This window comes from Ictidomys tridecemlineatus, chromosome 3 (assembly GCF_052094955.1).
Source record: "Ictidomys tridecemlineatus isolate mIctTri1 chromosome 3, mIctTri1.hap1, whole genome shotgun sequence".
NCBI lineage: Eukaryota > Metazoa > Chordata > Mammalia > Rodentia > Sciuridae > Ictidomys > Ictidomys tridecemlineatus.
This window is the reverse complement of record NC_135479.1, coordinates 23674012-23693237: the sequence shown is the minus strand read 5'-3', so window position 1 is coordinate 23693237 and position 19226 is coordinate 23674012. Positions and strand designations below refer to the sequence as shown.

General features: G+C 53.8%; 1 protein-coding gene across 1 annotated transcript; it reads left to right on the top strand.

The window, feature by feature from the left end:
* Positions 1-1870: 1870 nt before the first annotated feature.
* Positions 1871-16489, top strand: Osbpl7 (oxysterol binding protein like 7). The gene is made up of 23 exons (XM_005321743.5): positions 1871-2039; positions 3363-3516; positions 3616-3741; positions 3882-3935; positions 5158-5271; positions 5619-5714; positions 5825-5942; positions 6539-6642; positions 6881-6973; positions 7057-7189; positions 7267-7361; positions 7549-7644; positions 8335-8472; positions 9063-9159; positions 10069-10316; positions 10503-10640; positions 13259-13322; positions 13433-13511; positions 14337-14481; positions 14593-14737; positions 14824-14950; positions 15157-15279; positions 15421-16489. The coding sequence occupies exons 2-23, from the start codon at positions 3442-3444 to the stop codon at positions 15527-15529; spliced, it is 2517 nt and encodes an 838-aa protein (XP_005321800.2). The 5' UTR covers positions 1871-2039; positions 3363-3441; the 3' UTR covers positions 15530-16489.
* The last annotated feature ends 2737 nt before the right edge of the window (positions 16490-19226 follow it).

The following is a 19226-nucleotide window of genomic DNA, read 5'->3' as shown; positions in this document are numbered from 1 at the left end:
GATGACCTCACCCAGAATTTTGACACCAGATGGGTTTGGGGTAAGCTCTGATGTTAACGCTCCACCCTTGGGGGGTGTGTGCCATATTGTAGAGGTTGGAGCACTGCTTGTGATAAAATGAAGAATATTTTACAGACTCTGTTTCGCTGTTTACAAGGTTATTTTCAGGGTCGTCTCTGACTCTCCTCACTTCCCTTCCTAGAAGATTTTTCCTCTTCCCTCACCATAAATGGCATCTCTTCCATGCTTGTCCTTTTTTTTCTTTAAAATGTTTTTTTAGTTATAGATGGACACAATACCTTTATTTATTTTTATGTGGTGTTGAGGATTGAACCCAGTGCCTCACACGTGCAAGGCACGCACTCTACCACTGAGCTACAACCCCAGCCCCTCCATGCTTGTCCTTTTGAAGGCAGCTGACAGCTGTGTCCAGTAGAAAACATTCTCAAGTGGTTCTGCACAAAAGGACTAAGGTAGCTGGGTTCTCTGTTGACCCAAGGGTTCTGGGGACTCTAGCAGGACTCCCCCAGTCTTGAGGAACCCAAAATTCTTAATAAAAAAGCTGAATTAGTGGCCTGTTATTGTCCTTATAGGAGCACATCCTGGGTGAAACCAAGAATGTATCTGGAGGGCGGCTCTTCGGCATTCCTTCCCAGACTGGAGCAATGCCACAATGTCCTTGGTCCTGGATAGGTATATCTGGCAGTGATAATCTGCAGCAGTGTTTCCATGGCCTGGACCAGGACCAACCACTCACAGTGCCCAATTTTGTCCTGGGTGCCCAGGAATGTCCAATTACTGTGAAGTGAATTAAAAGACCCCTGAGGCTCCTAGATGTGAGAGCTGGTCTGGCTAGTGCTGCCCAGGGCTGCTTAGTGGCTCTCCCAGCCTCCAGAACGCTGCCAGCTATTAACAACACTCCTTGTCCTGGGGAGGCTAGAGTAGTGCTGAGATTCTTTGTGGAGCTAGAACAGCAGGTAACTAAGAGATGCAGGACTCTGTGACCAAGCCCACAGGGGGACAAGGTGAGGTAGATAAGTAACCCACATGATTTCTGGGGCTGTAAAAGAACTTCACATTCTATCTTCACCTGCCTGAGTCGCCACCATTAAAAACCCACTTCTTTCCAAAAAGCTGCTTCATTGTACTTAAAGTTGTCAATCTGTCAATCCTTTTGAATGAATTTTAGATCTTTCTCAAGAGCCAATTTTTAATTAGATTTGAGCAATTGGACTTATTCCTCTAGCAGAAGGGTAGAGGTGCTCAGAAAGGCAGGTGAGGGTGTCTAAATTGCCTTCCCTTTTTAGTATCTGGTGGGTTATTGCCCCAGACCTGCTCCTGGCCCAGAGACACTGCTCTGGGGTTTTGTCTCACTTCAGGGGCACTTCTGAACCCTCTTGGAGAGACATGGTGGGGCTTTGTTCCCCGAGAGCAGCTTCAGTGTGGGGTAATGGACTGTCCCCTGTACCCCTGACTGCACTGCTGACTATGCTCCTGGCACTATCTATTGTGTCAGGGGCGGGAGTGGGGCATCTGTCCCTTCCCTGTCAACCTGATACCTTACCTAGCTCCAAATTTTGCAATCTATTTTCAGATGTAAAATGAGAGGCCAGGGTTAATAAGGAAATGGCCTTGGGCGCTCCCTTGGGTCAAGGCCACACTAGTCTGAACAAATCCTTTACCACTCTGGCTTGAGGCCAGCAGTTCCCCAGTCCTCTAATCTGTCTGGAACTGTGCCTAGTGGGGACTATGCCCCCATTCCCAAACCACGTTGGTCCACTCAGTCCTGAGTCCTCCGGGGAGCAGGGGGGCAGAGCTGAGCGGCCGCCCGGAGCTTGGCGGGAGGAGGCGACAGGGGGGAGGGGAAGGTGGGGAGATCCGGCTAGAGGGGAGGCTCCGACGTCTCCTTCCTTCCTGGTTCCTGCAGCAGCTGCTGCCACTGCTCAGCTCTGTGAGGAGGGAGCCGGTGACTCGGAGACAGTGACTCAGAGGCAGAGCGGTGCGCGGGCCAAGGAGCACTGGCGTCCATGGACCCTGGGGTAAGGGGGCTGCGCGACACAAGCTGACACTCCCAAGGAGGGCTTCCTCCCACCTGGAGCTGGTGGGTCTGCTCCTCTGGATCCAGGGCTGGGAATGGAGGTGGCAAGGGGGTACCTGCCTGGCTCCCCTGGACCCCCTCCTTCCTAATGGTAGAATCTCCCCCTCTGCAGGCAAGCTGTGAGGGGTCAGGATCCCAGAGGCCAGGACAAGGGCACAGAGATACCCAAACACTGGAAGAGTTTGGGAACTTTCAATGGCAGAATGCAGGAGTTTCCCCTCCGTTCAGCATCTTGCACCCTGGGCCCTTAGCCCCGATCTCCTGGCCACTCTTACCCTGCCACATCCCTGTCCCCTCGGGGCCTCAGCTCCTCAGGTGCTTACTAGCTCCACAAGAAGGTCCGAGCTGCTTCCCCAGCCTTAGGACATCCTCACCCCTTCAGTCCCCTCCCCCCCTCCCCCACACACACTCACACAGCCTCATGCATTATTGATCTCCTGGTGGAGCCAGGATGACCAGGGCCCGTGCCAAGGGCGCCTGTAGGCACTGCTGCGGGTCCTGGGCGGACCTTGGCATGTTCTTGGCCACCTCTTCTGCCGCCCACAGTGTCTCCATCAGCCCAGTGTCCTGCTCTCTCTGGGTGGGCAGTACTTCTCAGGAGCCGTAGTAAGAGGATAGTGAAGCTTTGGAGGGGACTGAGGTGGGAATCCTACAGGCATGTTTTGTGGGAGGAGGCACAAGGGAAAATAGGGGCTATCTCAGGCCTCAGTTTCCCCAAGCAGAAAACAGGAGTCCAAGAACTTGCGGGTATGGAGACCAATCGGGGTTTGATGGGTGTTCTGCAGGGTGATAGTGGCAAAGGAGTCTCCACACCATTGCGCTGGGGGTGGAGGGTTTCTAGAGAAAGAGACAGCTGGATTGAACTCTTGCCTATCCAGTATCTGAGTCCCTCTGTCTCTTCTTAGAGCCTCTTCCTTCACTTCCCTGCTTTACCTCTGATCACCATCCTGCAGGGAATCCTGCCAAGAAAGCACCTAGTGTTTCCGGGAGCCCCAGGATGTGTGCCCAAGCTGGGATTGGGCACACTTTTTAAGGTTTTCTCCCAGCACCAACCTGTCTGCAGTGTGCTGGTTCACCTCTCTAAGCAGCATCCATAACCCGAGGGTGTAGGCAGGGGACCCGCCCAGGGTGGCATAGGAACAGATGCAGGGTGTGGGGGAGAAGCATGGCAGGTGAGCCCTTATTCCCAGAGGGCACAGGAGGGATCAGAGGTGGGTAGGTGAAAGCAAGGGCAGCACTAATGGGGTCTCTCTCTTGTTTCAAGGGCCCCCTCAGGTTCAGGTGACATCTTTCCCCTTTGACCTGCTCTACATCCTCAGCAGGGAGTGGCCTCTCCCTCCTCCATGGACTTCCAAGAGAGGGACACCCCCTCACTGGCTGAGAGCACTCAGTCCTCGAAGCCTAGCAGCACGCAGCAGGTCTGAGGGGCAACAGCAATGGGTGGGCCTACCTTGGGCCCGAGGGGCAGAGGCAATGCAGTGGGCTCAGTAGCTCCCTCCCTCTGCCCTGGACTGCAGGCCTCTGAGCTGTGGGAGGTAGTGGAGGAGCCTCGGGGCAGGCTGGGAGCAGAAGGTGTCAAGCCTGAAAGGCAGGAAGGTCACCTGCTCAAGAAGAGAAAGTGGCCTCTGAAAGGCTGGCACAAGGTAGGCTGTGCAGGGCATGGGGAGGCTGCCTGGCTACGCAGGCTTTTGCACATGGAGGAGAAAAGCCTATGTGCGTTTGCTCTTCTCTGTTCTCTGTCCTCTGGGCCACGCGGTCTTACTTCTCCTGGGCGACTTCACAGAGGTACTTTGTGCTCGAGGATGGGATCCTCCACTATGCAACCACCCGGCAAGATGTGAGTCAGGGCCCTGGCTTGGGTTCTGGGAGGAATCTGCCCCAGGATGCCCTGAGCAGGCAGTGGGTTTCTGGAATAACCCAGAGCAGGGTCCAAGTCCCAGGTACACCATTTGCTGAGTGAGCAGCCTCTGGCCAGTTATAATCAGCCCTCTGGATCCTTAGTTCCGCATTCTCTGATTCAACCAACTGCAGATCAAAATACATGTACTTTTTTTTTTTCTCTTTCCACATTTTTTTAATTGGTGCATGATATTAGTACATAATGATGGGGTTTGAAATTACATATTCATACATGCACGTGATAATACAATATAATTTGGCCAATATCATCCCCCAGCACTTCCTCCCTCCCTTCCCACAAAATGTATGTATTTTAAAATTATATCTGTACTGAAAAGGTACAGTTTTGTTTTCCTGTCACTACTACCTAAACACCAATACAACTATTTACACAGCATTGACACTGTATTAATTATTATCGATAATCTGAAAATGATTTAAAGTGTATGGGAGCAAGGCTGGTGTGTAGCTCAGTAGGAGAGCATTTGCCCAGCTCCATCCCCAGCACCACACACACACACACACACACACACACACACACACACACACAAAAATAATAAAGCCCACAGGAGGATGTGCATAGGTTACATGCAAATACTAGGCCATTTTATATAAGGAGTTTGAGCATCCACAGATTTTGATATCATGGGGGTTCTAGAACCATTCTCTCAAAGACACCTTAGGGACAACTGTACTTCCCTGAGTCTCAGCCTCCTCCTCACTAAGATGGGGAGCATGCTTGCCTCCAGGTAGAGCTGCCCTCTTGATAAGGGCATAGTGCACATGAGACCTCTGGATGAGGCCTTGGTACAAACTACCCAAGAAATGAGAGCGTTCCCCCTTCACCTTTCTCAAACTGGCAACAAGGAACTGAAGGCTGCACTCCCAGGTTCTCCATGGGGAGGGGTCCACCTTCCTCCAGACAGATTCCCAGGGTGAGAGTATTTGTCCTTGCTCTGTGGCTTCCTAACTCAGAGCGAGGTTGGACCTACTGGAGGGTTCTGTACATAGAACATGATTGGCAACCCCCCCTGATAGTGTGCCTTGGACCTGGGGGTGAATTACTGCTTGACCCTTGAGCCTAGAGGGGTATTAGGGAGATGGTAGTTTTGTGGCCCAGAGACACTAAAACCAGTTCTCTCACCAACCTTCCACTCAAGATCACCAAGGGGAAGTTCCATGGCTCCATTGATGTCCGCCTATCAGTCATGTCCATCAACAAAAAGGCCCAGCGCATTGACCTTGACACTGAGGACAACATCTACCATCTCAAGGTAACATCCTGGGAACCAGGGAATATTATGGCCTTCTGCCTAGCAGAGGTGCTGGGCATGAAGACATAGGGGCTGAGAGTCTGTGGAGCTCAAGGTCTTTTCCTGAATTTGAAAAGAAGAAAGTTGCCATTGTATCAAACAGCAGACCACCCCTATTGGTTGTTATGTGAACAGGTCTGGGGCGAAGAGCTCAGACAGGGGACTGTGCTTCACCTGCTTGCAAGGGGGCTTTGCACTAATGGGGCACTATAGGGACAGACACTATTTGCCTGCAACCAGAGTCCTTATAGCTCCTGGCAAGTAGCCCTCCCTTCAAATATACTCTCCCTTCTCCATCATGTCTGCAGATCAAATCCCAGGACTTGTTCCAAAGCTGGGTGGCCCAGCTGCGTGCCCACCGCCAGGCCCAGCGCCTGGACTTGCCCAGCACCACTCATCGGAAGGTATGATGGGCCGCAGGGTGGATGTGATGATTCAGAGATGGTGGCTCCGGGGAACTGTGAGACCCACAGAGGTGGGCACCATCCTTCCTGACCCTTGGTTCACCACACAGGCTCCTGGCACCCAGCTTCTGACAGCAGGTAGCACTTCAGCTCTACCTGGAGTTGGACCTCGGGAGAAGGTGTCTTCCTGGCTGAGGGACAGTGACGGGCTAGACCGCTGCTCTCATGGTGAGGGATCCCTCTCAAGTGCTTCTGTGGGTGTGACCCATGCTGTCGGGTCTAGGTGGTACCAGCAGGGAGGGGAAAATGGTATCTCCATCCCTACCCCAGGGAGCCCCAGTCTGATGGGGGAGATGGCCTCTGCCTCCAAGGTGGTCGAGTCTCCTCGAACCTACTTGGAGGAGCCCTAATCTTACAAAGGATGGTGGGGCTTGTGTCCTAGGCCCATAGACAAACATGGATGCATGACCAGGATTCCTGACAAGGAGGACAGTGAACTGTAGTGCCGGGCGGGGATGTCCTCTAGAATCGGGTTCCTGCAATAGGGAGGTGTGGTGTTGGCCTGGGGAGGGAAGTGTGCACCCAGTGAGAAGAGTGGCAGGGCCTAGGGCCTCTGTGTGGCTAGAGGAGCTGAGGGGTTGTCTGCAGACAGGGTAGAAACCAGGGAGGCCACACCATGGAGCTTTGGGATCTTGAGCAGGGAAGAGGAGCAGTGTCAGGGTCTCTGTGGTGGCTGGTGACATTTTTGGAGGAGAAAGGAAGCTGAGGGACAGATGGGGGGTCTGGCTGGCATTGGAGCAGTGTCCTCCTTTATTCTCCATCAGCACTCTCTGAGTGTCAGGGGAAGCTCCAGGAGTTACACAGACTCCTCCAGAGCCTGGAGTCCCTGCACCGGATCCCCTCTGCCCCTGTGATTCCCACACACCAGGTAAGGATGGGGGAGGAGACAGGGCTTTACCCCCATCACCTCCCTGGGGCGGGCCTCCCTTCCTCTCCATTGCTGGAGTTTCCCCCCCCCCTCGCTTCTTCCTCTGAGATGTCACTTCCCTGGGGATGGTACCTGGGTGCCTAGCATGATCTGTGCCCTCTTTTGTGGTGTCTGCCTCTCCCGGGTTGCCCCCTTTCCCCACCCTGTGAGTGAAACTTCTCCCTCCTCAACCTGCAAGGCCTCAGTGACAACTGAGAGACCCAAGAAAGGAAAACGGACCAGCCGCATGTGGTGCACACAAAGCTTTGCCAAGGACGACACCATTGGACGGGTGAGGTGGCGTGAGGGCCCCAGTTGCCGGGGCGGGATCCCCGGGAGGAAGCTGTCCATCTACTCCCTCTCTTTCACCTGCAGGTTGGTCGTCTCCATGGCTCTGTTCCCAACCTGTCTCGCTACCTGGAGTCTCGGGACTCCTCTGGCTCCCGTGGGCTGCCACCCCAAGACTATGCCCACCTGCAGCGCAGTTTCTGGGCCCTGGCCCAGAAGGGTGAGTGCAATCTAGGGGGTGGTGAGGAGCAGGAGGTAGAGGGCGAGGAGTCTGATGGCCTGCCCTGCCCCCGACAGTGCACACTTCCCTCAGCAGTGTTCTGGCTGCCCTCACCACCGAACGGGACCGACTGAGGGACCTGCACCAGGGTTCAGAGCTGTCAAGGACGGGGGTGAGCCTTGGGGACAGGGCAGCTGGTCAGGGCCAGGGCTTGAGGCTGAGGACTTCAGGCCTCCAGTCCAACAGCAGGTCTGCGCTGGGGCTGGGGGTTTGGCAGAGGCCATCTCTGCAGAGAGGAGGGTGGCAGGGCTGGGAAGACTTTCTCCTCCCTCACCCTGTCCCCCCACCCTCTTCCTCAGGTCTCTGAGGCCCCAGCTGGGCAGAGGCGCCTCCACTCACTGTCCATCTCCTCAGACACCACTGCGGATTCCTTCAGTTCCCTCAACCCCGAGGAGGTGAGGAGCCAGGGCGGGCTTCAGGCCATCTCCCCTGCACCTTCTTCACTACAGGAGCGAAGGCCAGGGTGTTGGGCAAGGTTGGGTTTTAGCCTGAAAACAAAGTCCAGAAGTCCTGGCTCCAACGTTTTTCACGCAATATGGACACGGCCACCCTTGACCCATCCTTACAGAAGTAGTATGCTTTGTTTTGAATTCAGAGCTCTCACCTACCATATGACAAAACTGAGACCCAAACAATCAAATTGGTGGGCCCAGTCTCCCACAGTTATGGCCAGGCTGAACAGACTCTGGGACTGGACTCTGTGGGTCTGAATCCGGCTCCGCTACGTGCCAGCTTTTTGGCCTGAGCCTCACTATCCTAACCTACAAAGTGGAGGTAAAAAATGCACCTTTGCACAGGATGGGTGCCAGTATGGAGTGGGTTGATACAGGAAAAGGATTTACAGCAGAGCTCAGAGTTGGTGGCCAGGAAGTGCACGCAGTTACTATGGAACCGGGTCACCTCCCCCGAAGCTGAGGTTGGTCCTCTATACTCTTGCGTCCTGCACATTGCCCCTGCCTCTCCTGCTCTGCAGATGGCAGACTCAGTGGATGTCCCCATAGTGCTTCCCTCTCAAGGGAGTGTTAAGCAAAAGTGAATCTTGCCTGGCTTTCCACCATGGCCTGACCCTCCCTTGGCTCCCACAGCAAGAAGCTCTGTACATGAAGGGGCGAGAGCTGACCCCCCAACTGTCCCAGAGTAGCATCCTGTCCCTTGCTGATTCCCACACGGAGTTCTTCGATGCCTGTGAAGTTCTCCTTTCCGCCAGTTCTTCAGAGAACGAGGTGAGGGAGGAGGAAGGCCGGCAGTGAGGGGGAAGGGAAATTGGGAAGGTACGGGTGAGTCCAGAGGGACTAGGATCTAGATTCCTGAGTCCTTTCTCACCACCTTGGCTGCTGTCTCTGGGAACACATCCACATTTATTGGGGCTTGTATGGTTTTGCTCAGAAATCTCTGCTGGAGACCGAGTTTGGCATGTTTTATCCCCCTTGGGTCCTCTGACATTGCTGCCTCAATTCCCACCCTAGTCATCTCCCTGTGACCCATTTCAGCTTCAGCACCCCCTTGACTCCAGGTCTCCTTACACCCTAAATCTCAGCAGTCCGCAGATTTCCTTCTCTTCTGCCAGGTTCCTTAGTTCTCCTACCCTCACCAGTGGTAGGGCTAGGCGCTGTCCCTCCAAGGCAGCTGGGCACAGTCCACAATGCCAGTCCTCCTGGGGCAATGTCTTAGGGTTCAGAGCTCTCATCTCCCAATACCTTCTCTTCCCCTTCCCATCAGAGTGCTAGCTGGGCAGATTCTTGCCAGGCCCTGGGCACTGCCCAGCTGCCCGGAGAGACACAGTCTGCCCAGCCTGTCATCTCTTCTGGCCCAGGGCTCTGAGGAAGAGGAAGAATCATGCACCAGCGAGATTACCACCAGCCTGTCCGAAGAGGTGCTGGACCTCAGGGGAGCTGAGCGCTATCAGAGAGGTGCCAGGCGGGCATGTGAATGTGGGGTGTGGGTGGGTAGAGGAATTGCATTTGCTTGTGGCTCTCTGACTCATGCAGACCAGTCCCTTGTGGTGATGGGTGGGCTAATGACTTTGGGTGCTGACCCCAGCATGACCCCTGAGCTGAGAAAATCTAAGCCACAAGCTGGAAAATATTCCAGAAGCAGCTCAGGGTGGAGAGCCAGGCTCAGACTTGGTGCTGGCCTCTGTTCCTATGGGCTGGGAAGGCCTACAAACAGGCCTGACAGAGAGCAGAAGGTCCCACTTTTTTTTGGCACCAGAGATTGAACTCAGGGACACTCAACCACTGAGCCACATCCCTGTATTTTAGAGACAGGGTCTCGCTAGTTGCTTAGTGTCTTGCTTTTACTGAGGCTGGTTTTGAACTCGAAGTCGTCCTGCTTCAGTCTCCCAAGTCACTGGGATTACAGGAGTGTACCACCCCGCCCAGCCCACTTTGCCACTTTTTATTAGAGTACTTTTGGACCTGTCATTTTGCTTCTTGGAGTCTATTTTGTCTCCTATAAAAGGGGCTGAATAGTCTGTGTCTGGACATTTGCTTCTGTGTTTATAAAAGGTTGTGTGTCTATGTGTGTGAGTGTAACTTGGCCATGGTTTCTGGGGCACAGTGTCTGGCAGTGGAATTGTCCCCCTGGGTGGTTCGAAGCCCTGCTCCCTGCCTGAACCCCTGGGAGCTTGTCAGCAGATCCCAGTCAGCCAGCCCACAGTGGGTGGAGACCCGGGCCTGGGAACTGAGCAGATCTACAACCCAGCAACTCCCCCCAGGGTTGGGAGGCATCCTGTGTGGACTGGTGGACTGGCCTGTGGGCCTGTGCGTCTGGGATGCCAGTATCTAGAGGGAGAGTGACTTGGCTGGGATGGGCCCCAGGAGGGTGTGTTCCAGCGAGAGCTGCAGGGCCCCCTCGCCGCCGCTGCCTGCCAGCTGCCAGCGGGCCGGGGGCTGACGTGAGCCTGTGGAACATCCTGCGCAACAACATCGGCAAAGACCTGTCCAAGGTGTCGATGCCCGTGCAGCTAAACGAGCCGCTCAACACGCTGCAGCGGCTCTGCGAGGAGCTGGAGTACAGCAGCCTCCTGGACCAGGCCAGCCACATGGCTGACCCCTGCGAGCGCATGGTACCTGCCCCAGGGCCACTTCTTCCTCCCTGGAGACCCTGTCCCCCAGAAATCCCAGATGGGCTGATCCTTGCTGCTGAAGTTCCATCTCAAGACCCCAGACTTTGCTTGCAGAGAGGGGTGTCCCTTCCCTGGGCCCTCCTCTGAGTCACCAACCATGGTGACACTGCCCCTGCTTTCCTGCAGGTATACATTGCGGCCTTCGCCGTCTCTGCCTACTCTTCCACGTACCACCGAGCAGGCTGCAAGCCCTTCAACCCTGTGCTGGGCGAGACCTATGAATGTGAACGGCCTGACCGGGGCTTCCGCTTCATCAGCGAGCAGGTGTGGGCCCAGGGTGAGGGGGCCAGCCTCCAGGAGCTGGGCAGGGGAGGACCTGTACTTCAGGGTCCAGAAGCTGGGGCCAGTGGGGCCAGGACATGGAGAGGAGCATGGGGCAGGGTCCCTGTGCCAGGCAGGTGGAGGATTCTGTGCTAGGGAGCTGTCAACTCCAAGTGGGAAGTGGACCTGAAACAGGTGTAGAGGGGCATCCTGCAGACTTGGAAAGGCACACCTCAGGGGTGATCTTGAACTTGATCTTGAAGGATGGGTACCAGTGAGGTGTGGGTGGGGGTTGTAGGAGACTGGACGTTCCAGTCAGTATAAAGGAATAGGTGGCACCTGTTCAGGAAGGTTAGAGATAGGGCTGGAAGGTTAGAGACAGGCCAGGTCCTGAGGAGCCCTGTTGGTGAAGGTAAGGAGAGGTTTGGCTTTTCATTTGTTTCTAAATCCTGAAGACAGTGGGAGTCGTGGAAGATATAAACAGTAAAGTGACTTCTTAGAGCTGCTTTGTGTAAAAAACACCAGGGTGATCTATGCTGGTTGGTGGAGGCCATTAGGAGGCCATTAAAGTCATCTTCATAAGAGCTGATGACAGCCTGCACTTGGGCTATGGCATATTAAGTTCAAAAACTATTTATGTGCTGCTCTTGACAGGACTCAGTAGTCAGCAGATATTCTTATGAGTAGGGGATGGAGATGTGGCCAATGAGGGAGAAGGCTAGGTAGCCTCATCATCATCTTCAATGAGCTCGACTTCCAAAGAGAGATGTCCAGTAGAACTGGTCAGTGGGCCTGAAGCTCCTCAGAAAGTGTTGACAGAGCTAGTAGACTAGAGAGTCACCAGCTTAGAGGGCGGAAGAAGACCCAGGCTCTCTATGGTGTGTCTGGGCAGGAGAATGGGTGGTCCATGGGACCTGGGGGGCATCAGTAGCTTTCTGAATAAAGGAGGTTTTAGAGAAAGGGTGGGGCAGTGAATGGATTACAGAGGATGTTAAGTGAAGGTTTGAAGAAAAGTAGAGAGGGGCTAGAGTTGTGGCTCAGTGGTAGAGCGCTCGCCTAGCACCTGCGAGGCCCTGGGTTCCATCCTCAGCGCTATATAAAATAAATAAATAAAATAAAGATCTGTGTCCAACTACAACTAAAAACAAATAAATATTTTTTAAAAAGTAGAGAAAAATATAGGCTATTTCCAAAAAATGTCACCATGAGGGAAAAAGGAGAGAAAGAGAGACCACTAGAGGGAAGATGAAAGGTTGAGACAATTTGCTTGTTTGTTTAGATTTTAAGGGTTTTTAAAAAGACAGTATCAGGCACCATGGTGCATGCCTATAATCCCAGCGGCTTGGGAGGCTGAGGCAGGAGAATCACAAGTTCAAAGCCAGCCTCAAGCAACTTAGCGAGGCCCTAAGCAACTTAGTGAGACTCTGTCTCAAAATAAAAAGGGATGGAGATATAGTTCAGTGGTTCAATCCCTGTACTGAAAAAAAAAAAAAAAAAGGTGGTGAATATTTTACACAATACAATAGGAAACAAGTGTCCCTTCCCAACCCATGGAGGGGACATCTGCCACTAACATCTTCCCAGAAATGTTTTATACAGGTACAAGGAGAAATGTGCTGGTCTAGGAAGGGAAGGCTTACTATTTTTTAAGATTGGAGAAACAGGAGATTCTTTCTATTCAGAGAGAAGAAGAAAAATAGAGGGAAGGACAGAAGGTGTGGAAGAGGGAGCGGGAGGGGTGTGGCGGAGGTCCCAGGGAGAAGGGCCTGGGAGGGGCTGTGGGCAGCCCTGGGCTTGAGGAGTTGTCTTCTTCAGCTCTGTTCTTCCTGGCTGTGGGGGTGCAAGCGTCCAAAGGGGCTGACTTGGGCCTGGGTCCTTGTGGGATTGCTGGAGGATGCGGGGCCAGAGGTAGAAGCACGTCGATTCTCAGCTTCCCACTGAGGGTTGTGTTGGGGGTGAGGTCAGAGGACACTGTGCTGCTGGCATTCCTGGTGAGTGCTGGAAGCAGGTCGTTGAGGGCAGTAGGTGACAAGGTATAGGCATGGGTAGGAGGAAGGGAAGCAGTATAGGGTTGACAGAGCAGAGCCCTTGGGGACAGGAAAGTCTTGGCCGGAGCCATGGGCAACAGGACTGGGTAGAGAGATGAGGAGGGTGGCTGTGGGATGTTAGAGCTTAAGGTCCCAGATGTGGAGCTATCCCAAGTGAGGACGAGGCCAGGTGTGTCCAAAGGAGTGGGGTGGAAGGGCACGGTGTGATTAGCGTCCACGGGAGGGGAAGATGAGGGCAGAGGGTCCTCCGGGGGGTGGAGGTTCTGCTGGGCATGGTTGGGGGAATGTTTCCGTCTGAGCCGGGTTTCTCAAGGGCACCATAGAGAGGGTGCCAGGAGAGCTCCCAAGGGGAGTGAGTGGGTGAGGAGGGAAAACAGACAGGTTCCGTGGGGAGAAAAAGATGTGGATTTGGTGGTAGCCAAGGATGACGGGAATGAAGAGACCTGGAACTAACTGATCCTCTAGTTCACAGGGAAATGGGGTGGGGGTAAGGGACATTGAGGGACCCTGATGTCAGGAGCAGACCCCAAGCTTCTTAGGGACAGCCTCAAGGGAACTTATTTGCTCTCCAAGGTCTCCCACCACCCCCCCATCTCGGCATGCCACGCAGAGTCAGAGAACTTCGTCTTCTGGCAAGGTGAGGGGGCAGGTGCAGGTGGACCTGGGGAAAGGGCAGCCAGGGAGGGTCTGGGACACTCTCTGGCCTTATTTCTGCTGTCCCTTCTCCCTCCCCCAATCCAACTGCAGACATGAAGTGGAAGAACAAGTTCTGGGGCAAATCCCTGGAGATTGTGCCTGTGGGGACAGTCAATGTCAGCCTGCCCAGGTGAGTACTGTGACTCTCAGCAGCTGGTATCCTCTGGGCTGGAGATGGGAATGGGGCGGGCATTCAGGACAGGAAGGACGGTCTGGCTTCAAGCTGCTGCTGCTGCAGGTGACTATGTGCAGGTTTAACCGCTCTATGTGCAACAGCTGCCATAAAGGAAGGAAGAGGAGGGAGAAGCCTTAGGACAGTAAGGCTGGGAGGGCCCACAGAGTCCTCTGACTCAGTGTCTTTCACAATTTTTTGACCTTGATATAGTGAGAAATGCATTGAGTCTTCAAGCTAGTAAGTGCATACACACACACAGAGGAACCTAAAGGGATGTCCAGACTGATGGGTCACAAAGCACATTTGGAGCTGTGGTACACTCCTGTGATCCCAGTGGCTCTGGAGGCTGAGGCAGGAGGATGGCAAGTTCAAAGCCAGGCTCAGCAAATTAGCAAGGCCCTAAGCAACATAGTAACACCCTGTCTCTAAATAAGAAATAAAGGGAGGAGGATGTGGCATCATCTAGCTCAATTTATAGGTGGGGTACTGAAGTCAGAAAGAAGGGGGCTTATTCATAGTGACAGGGAGCCTGTCTGTATTTTTATATGCATTACCTAGGCACTGAGGAGCTTCGTAAAGGAGTCAAGTTCACTGAAAGCATTCTGTGAAGGTGACTTTGCTTTTTAGATAAGTCATCTCTCACTGCAGAGCTGGCACTAGTATCCTGGAGGTTCCTTCCACAGACTCAAGTGACCTGCTCCAGAGAGACAGGTGCCCTCCTGCCTCTGGCCACTTGTTCCCCAGGGCCACCACTCCCCTCCCATGCCCTGTCTCTCTCAGGTTTGGAGACCACTTTGAATGGAACAAGGTGACATCCTGCATTCACAACATCCTGAGTGGCCAGCGCTGGATTGAGCACTATGGGGAGGTGCTTATCCGAAACACACAGGACAGCTCCTGCCACTGCAAGATCACCTTCTGCAAGGTAGACATGTCACCTTGACCGTTCCTGTTCACCCCTAGCAGCTTCTTCTTTTGTGGTTACCCTGGGTAAGGTAAGAGACACCCCCTTAGGACCCCATCTTCTCCACCCCAGGCCAAGTACTGGAGTTCCAACGTCCATGAGGTGCAGGGTGCCGTGCTCAGCCGGAGTGGCCGTGTCCTCCACCGACTATTTGGAAAGTGGCACGAGGGGCTGTACCGGGGTCCTCCCCCAGGTGGTCAGTGCATCTGGAAACCCAGTAAGTGAGATGGGCAGGGAAGGCTGGGCAGGGGTGGGGATAGCTGTGGCACAGTCCATTTGCCCAGCCCCTTGCCTCTCCTCCAGACTCAATGCCCCCAGACCATGAGCGAAACTTCGGCTTCACTCAGTTTGCCCTGGAGCTGAACGAACTGACAGCCGAACTGAAACGGACACTGCCGTCCACGGACACACGGCTCCGGCCTGACCAGAGGTCAGTGCCAGTCAGGGTGTCCCTGGAGCCCCGGGCCCACTCCCCACTGCTAGGGCCTTGGCAAGTTCAGAGCTGGTGCTTCAGAGTTGCCTCAGGGAAACGGGGCCTGTTTGGGGGACAGAGCTCAGAGCTGGGAAGGAGACACAGGCCTAGGCTTTGGGAGTCCCTGGGCTGGCAGCTCCACTTATGGCCATCTGGGTCATCAGATACCTGGAGGAGGGGAACATCCAGGCCGCAGAGGCGCAGAAGAGAAGGATCGAGCAGCTCCAGCGAGACAGGCGAAGAGTGATGGAGGAGAACAACATTGTCCACCAGGCCCGCTTCTTCAGGTGCCGCGCCGGCCTCTGCCCCTCTCTGAAGCCCCTTCCCGCTCAGGGTGGGGTAGGGCAACCTTGGGATGCATTGCTTCAGGGCTCTGCCTTTGTTCTGCTGGTCCCCTGCTCACACCCATGGCCCTCTCCCCCCGACAGGCGGCAGACGGACAGCAGTGGCAAGGAGTGGTGGGTGACCAACAACACATACTGGAGGCTGCGCGCCGAGCCGGGCTATGGGAACCTGGATGGGGCTGTGCTATGGTAGCCCTGGCTCTGGGGGCAGGAGGCCCTGGTCCTCACTTCTCCTGCCCCCACTCTCGACCACGGACACATGGGTGAGGCCGGGCTCCCCCTCACTGCCCTTGAGACCAAAGGGGATGCCCTGGCTCTAGCCCTCTCCCTCTGCTGGCCAGAGGGCTGCAACTCAGCACACGCCCAGCCCCACTGTTGGGGTGAGAAGCAGAATCCATGCTTCCCCAGTCTTGTTGCCTCAACAACTGGCATGTGCGACCCTTCTCGCTCTGTCACCCCCTTCCTTGTCCCCCTTGGAGTGCTTGGAGGAGACTCTAGGCTCCCAGGATCTGCTCCCCATTTCAGTGCCTTCCTAGGACACAGGGGACCCCTTGATGCCCCCCAGGCTTCCTGCGCCCAGGGCGCTGGCTCCTGCTGCGAGGTTCAAGTGAAGGAGAGGAGACAGCTTTTCCTTCCACCTGCCCTGTCTCCAGCATCTTCTCCCCTTGCCCTGGAGAGAGTCCAGCAGGGTCTCCTCCAGTTTCCTGTGGCTGGTCCCTGACCATCCCTACCCTCCTGCATCCTCTCCTCCCAAACTGCAAAACGCCTGCAGCTTCCAGCTCCTTGGTCCCTGATCCTCAAGTGGTTCCCCTCAGTCTCGGCTCCGCAGATGCCCCAAAGTGAATGAGTCCTCTCCAGAGGCGGGTGGGCTGGGGGAGGGGGGTTGTCTGAGATGCCTGGCCTCAGGCCCACGAGGAAGGAGTGAGCAGGTGTGAGTGTAAAGTTGTGTAGGAGTGTGTGTGTGTGTGTGTGTGTGTGTGTGTGTGTACATGTGCGTGTTCGTACTGTGTCCTGCTTGCAGGCAAGCAGGGGTCCTTAATGTAGTCTGGATGTCCCCTCTGCTGGGTGTCCACCACTGTTGCTGCTCATTTTCTTGCCTCTGAGTCAGGTGAATTGCTATGACATTCCAAGCTCCAATAAAGACTGTCCCAGATGTTGGCCTGTGATCTTTCATTGAAAAACATGTGTCCAAGCACCAGAGAAGGCCACTGCAGGTGGTTGAATTGTGTCCCCTCAAAAAGATATGTTCCTGGTCCCTAGTTCCTGGGAATGTGACACATTTGGAAACTAGGTCTTTGCAGATAGAAAGTTACAATGAGGTCATATGGGATCAGGGTGGGCTGTCATGCAATGACTGGTGTCCTTTTAAAAAGAGAGGAAGTTGGGAACACAGACACACACAGAGGGAAGAGGACCATGGAAACTCAGGTCATGTGGCACGGGCCGTGTGGGCAGGTGGGCACAGACTGGAGTGAGGCATCTGCAAACCAGGGAACATCAAGGACACTGCAGCCAGCAGAACCCAGGCGGCAGCGTGGACAGGTGCTGGGAGAGAGCCCTGCTCTGAGCCTTGAGAAGGAACCAAGGCTAACACCTGCTTTTGGACCTCTGGCTCAGCTGTGACAGAACAGATGTCTGCTGTTTTACGCCACCCACTGTGTGAAACTTTGTTATGGCAGCTCTCACTCTCACTTCTACCTCCGGTGTCTCTCTTTGTGCACCTGGCTCAGATAGGGCCCTTTCGGACACTTGTCTGGACTATTACAGTCACTTCCATCCTAATGCTGGCTCTCGTGGGGATTTCAAAAGGGAAAGTGTGGCTCTTCATTGCTGCTTTAAATACCTCCATTGCTGCCCAGGTCCTGGTGGAAAAAATCCAAATCTTCAAGCAGGTAGAAAACTGTATGGTCCTTGTTCCCCTGGTGTGGGCATTTGTTGTAGGGTCTGTGTCCCCCCAACTCCAAGATCGATGAGAGTTCAGGAAGGGAGGGGAGGGAGAGCAGCAGGCTGAAGGTCCACCATCGAGGTCCACTCAGGCATTATTCCACAGCCGAGTGACCTGGGTCCAGTAGCCCTTGCCTTTCTGTTCAGATGCTTCCATCTATCATTGGGCTTCTTTGGGATCGTAAAGGAAAACGTCTGTGAACAGCCTGGTCCCCACACTTCATTACTTCTCTCTCAGCCCCTCAGCCTGCCTCACCCCTGCCCCACCCCACCGCAGCCACATCCCCCTGTCCCCGCTCTGGTTTGGTGGGTCGCCCCACCCAAAGTCATACTTCCTCTGGGAGTGACAAGAACTGTCACTTTCTTCTCCCTCTCCCCCAGCCAGAGAGAGCCCCCACTCGACTTAGGAGGCTGAGACAGGAGGATCACAAGCTTGAGGACAAACTCAGCAATTTAACAAAATGAAAAAATAAAAAGGAGAGGAGATGTGGCTCAGTGATAGGGCACCCCTGAGTTCAATCCCCAGTATCAAAAATAAAGAAATGAATATTTTTTTAAAAAAAGGAGCTTGTTGGTGTAGCATCCCTGAATTAAATCCCCAGTAATATGGGGCTGGTGTTGTGGCTCAGTTGGTAGAGTGCTTGCCTCATGTGCACAAGACCCTGGGTTCTAATCCCCAGAATCACATACAAAAACTAAAAATAAAAAATCAAACAAAGGTATTGTGTCCACCTACAACTAAAAAATAAATATAAAAAAAATCCCCAGTAATGCCAAAAAAAAAAAAAGTCAAAATGAGCACACTTGTCCAGATGACACGTGTCAAAAATAATCTCAGTGCATCTTCAAACCAACCAAAACCTATGCACATTCAGGATCTGTTAAAAACAGTGTGCACGACGGATCCTGGCCATCCCCTAGAGCAACGCAGCACCTGACAGCAGCCCGTGTCCAACTTCTATGTATTTTAAGAACTGAAGTTTGAAACAGGTCAAATCCCAAAGTTGTTTTTTCTAGTGGAGACACAAGACCAGAAGCTCCACCGCCCAGGAACCAAGCCCTCTGTGCCTTGCCCCATCTAGATCTGCATCCTCTCCCAGCCCTGCTGCCCAGGTGTCAACATAACGTTGCAGGTCGGGATGGGAAGATAAGATTGTTGTCACCTTGCTGGGGACCAGCAGGGGAAGAAGAGTCCTTTCCTTTTTTAATACTTATTTATTTATTAGTTGGACACAATATATTTATTTATTTTTATGTGGTGCTGAGGATCGAATCCAGGGCCTCGAATGTGGTAGGCAAGCGCTCTACCGCTGAGCCACAACCCTAGCCCCAAGGAGAGTCCTTTCAGAAGAACTGTTTTCTTAATACCCACCATCATCCTGCCAGGGTTTGGCGGGCCATTGCCACTAGGGGCTCAGGACTGGTGCCAGAGCTCCTGCACAAGGTGTGAATGGCACAGGGTGAATGGGTGTAAAGGGCAGTGATTGACTCCTGGGCGCTGGGAAGACCAGAGTGGGTGGTCTCAAATCAGTGCTCTGAGAAGGAGGCCCTATCTCAAGTCCATGTCAGCCTAGTCCAGATGTCCCGGAACACAGTGAGACCTCCTGTCTTTGCTTGGAGGACATGGAGGTATGTGGGCTTAATGACTATAAATCTCTTTTTTTTTTAATATTTATTTTTTAGCTGTAGTTGGACACAATACCTTTAATTTATTTGTTTATTTTTATGTGGTGCTGAAGATCAAACACAGGGCCTCGCATGTGCAAGGCAAGCGCTCTACCATTGAGCCACAACCCCAGCCCGCCACCCCCACTATAAATATTGACTCAGCTTGGAGTACACCAGTGCGTCAAGCCAGGTCCCACTTCCCCGGATGACAAAGGACAGAGCTTGAAAGCAGAGGCAGTGAGACAATCAGGGACCCCCATTACCAACAGAACCCCTTA